The sequence below is a fragment of the Trachymyrmex cornetzi genome, unplaced genomic scaffold, assembly GCF_001594075.2.
Source record: "Trachymyrmex cornetzi isolate Tcor2-1 unplaced genomic scaffold, Tcor1.1 scaffold16, whole genome shotgun sequence".
NCBI classification, from domain to species: Eukaryota; Metazoa; Arthropoda; class Insecta; order Hymenoptera; family Formicidae; genus Trachymyrmex; species Trachymyrmex cornetzi.
In genome coordinates, this window is record NW_017296201.1 from 643,485 (window position 1) to 654,808 (window position 11,324).

Below are 11,324 nucleotides of genomic sequence, written 5' to 3' on the forward strand. Positions count from 1 at the left end.
ATTGATTTTATAGTACGAATATTATAGTACGAAGTTCATCATTTGCAATAAGGAAATAAAAGTGACTATTATGTCGCAACTTACGTTTATTTTATATGCTTGCGTAAACTTCATCAGTTTACTCTGTGTCTCCGCCCAAATCCATAAATCGAATAATGACAACAACAATAGCTATAATTACTATTTGCCAGCTTATGCTATTGCTTCGGCAGCTTCGGGTCTTCTGAATTCGACGTTATGTGAAAAGGAATTACTAAATTTCCGAGACGCTGTCGATCAACGAATACTCTGGAGTTTAAGAGGTATGAACAATTCTTAATTATATAATCATAAATGTTTAAAATAAAGTACTTAAATTTTAAAGTCCAAAAAGTTAATTGAAAAATTATAATTCGTCTTACGTTTTGAATTTTTTAATTTCTAATCGTCCAATCGTTTCAATCTGATATTATAAATTAATCTTTACTGAAATTAAATTGATATTATTTTTTAAACTGATATTATATTTTAGAGTAGAAGAGAAATATCTTTTATAAGAAGTAATAGGAAATGACATCAAAAAGACTGTTTTTTAAAATCAGTTTAATTATTAGAAACATTGAATCAATAATAATTAATAAGAAATACTATTTAATATTTTTTTCTATTTTTTGTAAATAATGTTTGTCTATCTTTATTTTTTTAAGTATTGGATTCTAGCGGTGAATTTCAGTCAGGTTTTCTTTATGGAAATAATTATTGGTTGGGCAGTCGTATTCAGTGCTTCGATATGATGAATACTGCTCCTCTACAGATTTCAGAGCGGCATTTATTAAATAATACACTGTATCGTGATCCACAAAACGAGATTCCACCTTTTAAAGTAAATTATTTCGCTGCCCATTTTAAACACAATAGTACTCTTCAGTACCATATTAGTCTACCTAATGAAGTAAGTTTATATATCTTAATATAATAATTTAATAGATAACTGAAATATATATACGAAGTTTAATATAAAATAATTTATGTTAAATATTATATATTTATGTAAAACGCTTATTAGTTATAAATTGTAAGGTTTTTTCAGGACGTAATGACACTTGGTCTCTGTTTACCAGCATCATGTTCTACAAATGACATAAGTTTTATTCTGGAAAGGATATTTCGCGATAGAATTCTTCTAATTAGTGACCTTTATTCTGCGGATTTTAAGCTGATCCAGGTTAAAAATCTAAAGAATAATTATGAATGGCTCACTAGTGGTGCTATACCTTTCATTTGGTAATTTTTAAGTACACAATTGATAATATATATAAAATAATACGTATCCTCGCTCCATATATACACGCACACACATATCACACGCATCATACATTAAAAACAAGTTTTTATTCAAAAATAGTTAAATCTGCAGAAACATTATTTTGTGTACTTATATTTATTAATTTTATATTTATACAGTGTTATTTTACTGCTTTCTGTTTTTATGGTAATAATCGGAACAATATATGATATATTCGTAAATCGGAAATGTTCAAATAAAAAGAGTAGGATTAACAATGGTAAGTATCATAATATTTCAAATGTTTTTATTATAATCTCGTTTTTTAGAAAAGTTTATGGTAATTGCAGTGTGCAATTATTATTAATAATAGAAAAAGCGTCTCTGATTCTTATCACTATCCGATACTTATCATACTAACTTCAGTCATTCACTCATTTATTATTATTCGTACGAACATACTCAGAATCAAGATTTTTGATAATTTACTAGAACATTATAATTTCTATGTATATTAATTCTCTATATAAAAATATTGAATTGTAATTTATATATAGATGGGAAAACTTTAATTCAAGAAATAGAAATTGAAACAGCTTCGTCTTTAAAGAAAAGTAGAATTGGAAAAATATTATTATGCTTTTCTGTTTTTACAAATACAAAAATAATATTTAACACGAAATTGCATGCCGATACACTGCCTGTTATTTATGGCTTAAAATTCCTAAGTTTATGTTGGTTAATAATAAGTCATGCAATAGCTTACATGTTAGAATATACTGGTAAGTAATTTGAAAGCAATATGTTGTTCGATTCCTGTTCACTATACATAACGAAGATTGTTTTCGATACGCAGATAATAAAATATGGAGTTGGAAATTCATGACTAATGTAATTTTAGTCAATGGAGCCATAGCAGTCGACACTTTCTTTTTTTTAAGCGGACTTTTGATGACCTATTTTTATATAAAAGATAAAAAGGATAAAGATCGAAAACAACTATTTACTTACAGAGCAAAGATAAATGAATTCTTCATTCTTTTAATAAGAAGATTTATCCGGTGCGTTTTTTATTATGTTGGCAACAAAAAAGAAACAGTAATAAACTAATAAATGTAATAAAGTACTACGATAATATAAATAGAATGAAAAACGTGACAAAGACATTTTTTTTAAATCATTGATAATATGTAATTAAAGTCGTATTTAACGGGAAGTTAACAAAGTTTTTTATGCATATTTAAAATATCATTTTTAGACTAACTCCGGCTTATATGACGGTATTAGCAATATCGCAATTAAGCTCGATTTGGTTTGACAAGACGTCGCAATTTTTCATAAGAGAAGTACTGCACGAAACCTGCTCAAAATACTGGTGGAGGAATCTTCTCTATATAAATAATCTGTTCAGTTTTAAAACATTGGTATAAATACATTTGGTTTAGCACAAAATTAAGCTCAAAAGCACGTATAAAATTTTTTAATTCTTTTTTCTTAAAGTGCATGAATTGGACTTGGTATCTATCTGCTGATATGCAATTCTTCATGATCGGAATAGCACTATTAATTTTGTCGACGAGGTAAGTTATTTTAATCATATAACAATATCTTTGAATTAAATATCAATTATAAATTTCAGATACTTTTACATAGCTGCGTTTATTTTGGGTGCACTTTTAATAGGCTCGATTGCTCTCACTGGCTATTCTTCATACATTTATGAATTTGTTCCGACGTAAGTTTCATTGAAATTGTTTATAAAGGGTTAATTAAAAGAGCATTCTTCTTGTCATGATAGATTGGACGAGCAGTATAGGCTTTTAGACGAGTTATATCTTCCACCATGGTTGAGAATAAGTCCATATATTGTTGGAATGATTACAGGTTATATTTTAACACAACTAAATGGAAAATTGATTTTGAAAAAGGTAAAGTTTAATTTATATTTTTATATCATTTATATATATAAATTTAATATATTAAAAAGTTAAACTACTTCCAAAATAACAACCCATACAGCACAGGGAGCTCATAAAATTTTTGTGAGCTTCATTTAACCTTAAAATAAACTCGCACGAAGCTCCCCGGGAATTTCTATGTCCGCTTTTGTGAGTTCCCTGGGAGCTTTATTTTGGTTCGCAAAGAGCTCTTTAAGTTCGCAGGAAGGCTCGTAAAATTTTTTATCTAAGCTCAGCATTATGAACTCCCTGGGAGCTCATTTTGTCGAATTTTATAAGCTCCTCAAGAACTCAGCGAAATGAACTCCCAGGAAACTTGAACGGAGTTTTGTGTTGTGTGGGAACGTACAATATACTAATTAATTATTTATAAGTAATAATGTAGTTGTGCGTAAAGAAAATACTACACTGAGAAAAAATAGCCTAAACTTAATTAAATAAATATTTATTTGAATACTGCCAACTAAACATTTACTTATAATAAATAAATAAATATTTACTAGTGATTGTTAAATTAAATTAATGTTTTTTGTACCAAATAAATATATATTTTCATATTTAATAAACATTTAGTAAAATTTAGTTGGTACTATTTTAAATAAATATTTATGGAAATTTAAGATGTTTTTTCTCAGTGTATATTTACGTAGCCTAGTTTTAAATTAATTATATTATATTATAATTTAATTTATTTTGTCAAATTATAATTTAATTTAACGCCAATTTTAGAGAACTGTAATTTTATGTTGGTGCTTTGGTAGCGCTTGTAATATTATTACGTTACTTAGCCTTTACGATCGACAGAAAGTACCCATTCTAGCTAGCGCTATTTACATGTCATTGTATAGAGTCTTTTGGGCTGTAGGTATTGCATGGATTGTAATAGCGTGTCTTACTCAGCATGGTGGTTAGTAATATTATTTAATAATATTATAATTAATCTTTATCAAATCTACGCAAATAAATTATTGTATAATAAATTTATGGTCATTATATTCAATTTAATTTAATTTTTAATTTACGCTTGAAGTTCTTATTTTCAAACAATTACGGAATGTTAATTTTAGCTATAATACCGAAGAAATAACAGGCTTGCGAATACATTTTTACTTTAAGATTTTAGGCTGACGGTCTGATAATCTGATTAAATTGAATATTTACAATTTTATAGAAGAAAAGAGATGCGAATATAAATATAAACTTAAAATAAAGTTAATAAGTTAAAAAGTTAATATATTTATAAAATAACTATAATTATAGTTAACAATAAACTCATTTGAAAATAACCAAGTTAAATTACAAATTATTAACTCATTCAAATTTATTATTTAACTTATATATTTTTACTAGCTACTTTTCAATTCTAGTTACGATAAATTACAGTGGCGCGCATAATACATATAAGATATAAAATACCACAATCATATTTTTTAATAATATTATAATTTTATAATTTATAAAAGTATATTAAATTAATCATCCGATATTTGACTATTACAGGCATCGTTTATCAATTCTTATCATTCAAAGGTTGGGTTCCTTTTAGCAGACTATCGTATGGCGCTTATCTTTTAAATCCTATCATCGTACACTCAATTCGCCTGCAGAGTGAAAAATCTGTTCATTTTGAATTACTATCCATGGTAAGTAAACGGATATTTAAAAGTTTGAAAAATATAATTTGTTATTGTCACAACTTTTTATTTTCAGATAACTTTGTGTATAGCATATCTTATAATTATTTATATCTGTTCTTATGTACTATTCTTAATAGTTGAAGCACCGTATATCTTGCTAATGCGAGAAACTATGCAAGCTCGTAGTAGAAGAGAAAGATAATGGCGTAACAGTGAGAAATTATAATTTTGCATACAAAATTGTAATGGATTTATTGTAACACATTGCAGATGATATAAATACCTAGTAATTAATCGCTCATCTGGAGATTGCGTCCTATATCAAATAAAATTTATTTTTATAAACGACATATATTTATACAAGTTTATTCTCGTTTTGATAAAGCTTTGAAACTTAAACTGAAAAATTTAATTGGTATAAATAATCGCGGGTAATTATAGAGAAGGAATATATTTGAATGTTGAAACTATTTTCGTGTGCCCTGTGTGCAACGTTTTGTTTTTAGAATACTTATACATTTTTTACTATATAGGAAGAAAAAATAATAAAGTAAATACAACAATATAAAAAATGTTTATAAATAATGTTGATATACTCAAATCCTTATTAACTCGATATATTCTATCAGAGAGTCACCCTCGAAAAGATTCCTATATATATATATATATATATATAGATCGCGACATTGCCGAGACTCATTCTTATAAAATTTACTTATTTATAAATTAAACCATTCAGTTTGAGTATTCGATTTACATTGTTTCCACTCTTGACTCAGTTGCCTCGACCATCAGTTCATAAATCTAATTCAATCAGTTCCATCAGTCATTCAAGTTAAGACCGTATAGTGTATGATTAAAATTGAATGTGAGATCCAGATCGATGGAGGATCAGAGCGCCAATATCCAAAAGACCTGCGTTCAGATATCAGCAAACAGTAAATCTCTTATTCATATTATTATTTGTTGCGAGAATTAAATTAACCCATCCTATTATTCATACTGTGTTTGAATTCTGCTCAAACTTTGGGGCAAATTTCTTATTGGTTCTTTCTATATTCAGTCACCATTGTGCAATGGTACGCCTGGTGTTCGTATTGGTCGCGTTCAGCAGACTCAACTGTTGTAGAGCGGGTCCGTGAGCACTCGCTGCTATTGAATGATCTAGAAGAATACACCAATAGCAGCGTATCTGCTCCACTAGCAGTTGAGTCTGCTGAACGCGACCATTGAATGCACTTCAGAGCAGTCAGAGCTCAGAGTGCGCAGTCTAGTAAAAGTACATGGAATTGAGATTCTCGTCATACCTGCTGAGACTTGAGACTGCTGAGTGCTGATCCTTAGTAGTAGTAATTATGATTTAGTTGTAGAAGGAAATAAATAATTATATTACGAGAAAGTGATATTTATATTTAACATGTCGATCGATCATAGTGGCAAAGGTTATACTCCTCTTCCACAGAGTTTAAGCAATACTGATACCGAAGATGAGGAAGAACGTTTAACTCAACCTAATGATATTCCTTACAAAGCTAACAACACTACGACAGCGGTAAAAAAATATATTCTATATGACTTTAACTAGTATATGTAATATGTATTATAGAAATGCACATATCAATCATTACAATTGTATCTCTTTATGTAAACGCTTTTCATAAAAAAATTTTCGTAGTCATAGTCTAGTCTTTTCAAGTATCTCAAAAATCAATAAAATTAGGCTTATTCGACGCGTTTTAGCATGAAACAAAAGAATCTGGCAGAAAAAAGTGTCACTCTGCCCCGTGAATCGAAATATTAATCGTTAAAGTTGACGATTATTCAGGTTAGGAAATCTGTCACATCGAGAACGTGTAAGTGAGGTTAGAACAAATATTTTCTGCTTTACACAAGTTCTGTTTTCAAAACTAATTTTCTTATATAATTTTTTTTTTTATAACAGAATTTATTTTTAAAGCAGAGAATTCGTGTTTTTAAAGCAGATAAATACCTAAAGCATAAACATGAAAATTACAACGCATATCGCAGTATTACGTGGCTGTGACAAATTTTCTAACCTGTGCGTCTGAACAACTGCGCTGACTCATTGGCCTTGATTTAATTTAGCTTTGATTATATTTTCAAGATTGAGAGTTCTTTTTAATTATTTAAATATATGATACTATCAATATGTACAAATATTGTGTATTCAATTTTGTATTTAATATCTTATTCTTCTTTTATTTAGGAATTACATTCAAATCATGAAAATGGCACATTTCATCCACTGGATGAAACGCAAAATCTAGAAAATAATACGAGAAACAGACAAAACATAATCAAATATTATCGAGATGATATACCAATAATGGTAATTGAAGGAAGTGAGCAATATGATGTTTGGAAAAGAAGAGATATATCGCCAATGAGGCGCTTCTGTTTATTTATGTCCATATTATTATGCATTATTACGATAATTATTTTTTTATATGTATTACCTTGTGATAGTTCAATGATTTGTTCACCAATTATTGAACCACATTCTTCTATATCGTGGGATAAAACATTGCAAGATGTAGGTGAGTTTATTATTGTAAGTTACATATTGTATTATATTTTTATTTCTATCTGCATTATATATTAATAGTTATTTAATTAAATATAAAACTTTTTTATGAAATAGTATAAGACAAGTTGAAAGTCAATAAGGAATCTTAATTTTGCCCGTAACAATCAAGGTGATAAAAATTAAGATCATTTATTTGACATACACACAGGGGTTTATATACTTATTCGCTCATCTATGCAATTTTAATATATTAATTTTTAAAATCTTTCTGTTAAATATAGAAATATATGGGCCTATTACTGTAATACCTGGATCTCCATACAATCTAATATTTCTCCTTCATGGTGAACAATATAAAAGAAATGACACAAGCAATGGAGTGACTCGTCAGCGACAGATTCCTCCAGAAGGAGGAGGAGTTATATCTATGCAAGGAAATAATGGATTACCATTGTGGCTGGTTCCATTAAAACGATTGCCTACTATTATAGATTGTACTAGTATTGATATTGATCAGTCTGGAAAACCAGACTGCATTGTTGCTGGTGAACGAGGCCTACTCATTAGCATAGAACCGATCGCTGGAACGATTCATTGGAGTGCTACAGCTCGCACAATCCCTAAATTACCAGTTATTATACCAGACATTGATGCCGATAATATTGAAGATTTATTAAGTATAGCAATAGATAATGCAAACATATCGTCTCTTGTTCTTTTATCTGGCAAGACTGGTCAATTACTGGAACGTTATTCACTTAATAATTGCATTCCCATTGATATATATAATCTTGTTCTTAATGGCAATATAACCTATCATTGTTATGATGACAATGCAAAATGTATGTTATTTAAATATCTCTTTATGTTTTAGTTTTTATTTATATTATTTAGAAGTATTTACTTGTTGCAGATGTTACAAGATTTATGTCTTTAAAAGAATTATTCCATAATTTAAAAACACAAGTACATAAGAAATTTGCAGAATCTGCGGTAATGCCACGATTATTCGAAATCGTAAAACCATATGAAAATGAATATAGTTGGAGGCCTACTCCTTATCATCATTTGACTATAGAAAACGAAGGAGTATGCCCAGGACAATTTTGCCGTACCAGTATAAATCTAACTTTACAGAGATTAACAAATGAACCAATAATTCTGTGGGATCATGTAAGTTCGAATACATTTGCATCGAAACCAGTGTTTTTTGTGACTTTGAATAAACTTTACACTTCTGGATTTGCCATTAAATTTTGGCAGTGGATGGATTTACCGTTAGAACATACAGAGAAAACAACTATAACAGAACAAACACTTGTAGAAAGAGTTCTTATAGTTTTTGTGAATTATACTGATATTCAAGCTATTAATGCTAGTCAATGTGATGTAATACAATTGTGTCATAAACTTGACTGTCAACCAAATTTAAATTCGCGAAAACAATTTACTTCCATTGAAGTCAAGTACATTAATAACAATGAATTTCCAGAACTGATAAGTTATTGGTCTTCATACAACTCGAACTCAATGAAAGCATTAATATCGAAAATACAAGTAATAAAAATGGATTCTATAATATCTAATTTGATACATGGAAATGTTTAGTTTTATCGTAAAATTGTAAAATTATATTTTGTATTCAACATATGATTATACTTGCATTCTGTTACTTAACGATGATTTGATCGTCAATCATCTCAGATAAAATATTTTTTTTACAAACGAATTTTTGTGTATTGCTTCCTTAATTCTTTTATAATACATCAATTAAATTTTTTATTAATTTTTTTTTATATTACATCAATGAATTATTTCCATATATTTTATTATTTATATTAACTGTTCATTTCTCTGTGTTTCTTGAATAGTGCCTTGAATTAAGCCATTACTATAAAAAATTGTGTTTAAACAAATATATTTTTTGGAAATTCAAGACACCCTTTATTAAAAAATATCAGTAATTAAATAATTGTTTAACATTATCTTATAAAATTTAAATCAAGCATAAATAGTTATTGATATAAAACACTTTCTGTATGTTTTACATGTTATTACGAATTACGTTGTTAATTTTCAATTTTTAATTGATCTGAAGTCTAGTCATAATGTATTACCTTAATTCTCTGATCTTTAAATTCAGTATTATTGACTAACAATAACATATAAGTCAATTATTTAATATTTCAAAACGTACTAATTAAATTTACGAGAAAAATCTGTTACAAACTGGAACATTTAATTAAAACGATTATATATGCATGATATTTGTATATATCTTTAAAATATATCTAATGTAGTATAATGTATCAAATGAATTATATTAGTAAGTTATAACTATCAATTTAGTATAGTTATGAATTTAGATAGAGCTTCTATTTCCTTACTGCAACTATATATTACATTATACAGATTGCGTTATATAGGGTATCCGTACAACGCTTAAGGGTAGATTCTTGAAATCATTTTGAGACTAAAATCTTAATACTTTAATACCAAAATGTCGAGGCTATAATAGTTTTTAAATTACAAGTATTTAATGTTAGCGAATATTTTACGTATACCACACCTGAATGCGCTTTCAAGTGATAGCCCCATACAATTTATTTTCGTAACATTGAAGGAGTCTTCAAGATAAATTCAATGCACTATCGAGAGTGTGACTTTTGTTGATGTTTTCTTAATTTTATATACATAAACGCATAATATGTATCATAAATATTCGTTAATAAAGAAAGACTATATAACTTATGTGAACAAATTTCATTAATTTTTAACTTAATTACGTAAGCAAATGTTTAATTGCTCGCCTCCTTTTGCAACACAAAGTTTTACTCTTTTTAACAAATTATTACGTTGTTATACTACATTGATTCAAAGTTGCCTGTAATTATTTTTTCTCGGAGGTCTTAAATATTATTAGTATTTGATACACTCCGGGCGACGATTAAATGTAGCTTTTTCCGCCTAAATTGAATGAAAAAAAGCGAAAAAACTTGGTTTAATGTTGTTCAAAGTCATGATCTTGACATCATATGTCAGGATCTCTGCAGATTGTTTTTCTTATTTTTATTCTAAGTGTAAAAATTAAAATAAGAACAACCTCCAAGTCTTGACTTTAATATATGATTTCAAGATTGTAATGGTGAACATTTAAGTTTTTAATTATCATTTGGATATCTCAGATAACGTTAATGCCGATGGTAATGTTACTTTCAAGTCTTATAACTTAAAAGTACTTAAAAATTTTTTGTTATAATATTTTGAAAAGCTCCTGAGATAAACTATAATATGCAATGAAAAATAAAAGTCTTTACTTTAAAAAATCGTGATCTTGTCTTTAAAAATACTTGACCTTAATCACCCAAGAATCAAAAACTGGTAAGATCAGTAAATATATCTTTTTAAACCCTATAACTTTCGTCTGAAACATTTTTTTCAAAAATAATTTGTTTTCAAAATATTCGACTGTATTCAGACTTTTGATCCATTCCGAGTGTATATGTACACACGCACACACACACATTTTTATTAGTAAATAATATTATTTGTATATATTTGCATTATACACAGATGTACAAATTGAGTTTTTTATTTATGATAAAAGGTTATTTATGAAAATGTTAAAAGTAACTTTCCATAGTAATAAACAAGATTATGATACACTCCACGTGATCTTATAAATATATCTTATTAATAACGATATTATTACTAATTAAATTATGCAACATCGAAAGATTGCTATTATGATGCATACGCACATGCAATACATTTTCGCATACTCTATGTACGCATGCATACAAGTATACTCACACAAAACTATTATCTTTATTAATTATATAAGCGATTAAAAAAATATATTAGTTTATACATAATAGACTTTTAAATTGCTTTAAGAATCTCAATGATTTACTAAA

General features: G+C 27.7%; 2 protein-coding genes across 2 annotated transcripts; both read left to right on the top strand.

The window, feature by feature from the left end:
* LOC108758736 (nose resistant to fluoxetine protein 6-like) lies at window positions 1–5,202 on the top strand. Its single transcript, XM_018503819.1, is given in 14 exon segments — window positions 1–302; window positions 687–931; window positions 1,070–1,263; window positions 1,444–1,529; window positions 1,822–2,046; window positions 2,121–2,325; window positions 2,523–2,688; window positions 2,765–2,844; window positions 2,904–2,999; window positions 3,063–3,192; window positions 3,952–4,129; window positions 4,723–4,865; window positions 4,933–5,067; window positions 5,070–5,202. Coding segments are annotated over 14 exon segments (2,151 nt in total). The 5' UTR covers window positions 1–70; the 3' UTR covers window positions 5,106–5,202.
* A 939-nt stretch (window positions 5,203–6,141) lies between these two features.
* On the top strand, window positions 6,142–9,015 carry LOC108758726 (uncharacterized). The gene is made up of 4 exons (XM_018503808.1): window positions 6,142–6,411; window positions 7,087–7,417; window positions 7,689–8,249; window positions 8,321–9,015. The coding sequence occupies exons 1-4, from the start codon at window positions 6,277–6,279 to the stop codon at window positions 9,013–9,015; spliced, it is 1,722 nt and encodes a 573-aa protein (XP_018359310.1). The 5' UTR covers window positions 6,142–6,276.
* The last annotated feature ends 2,309 nt before the right edge of the window (window positions 9,016–11,324 follow it).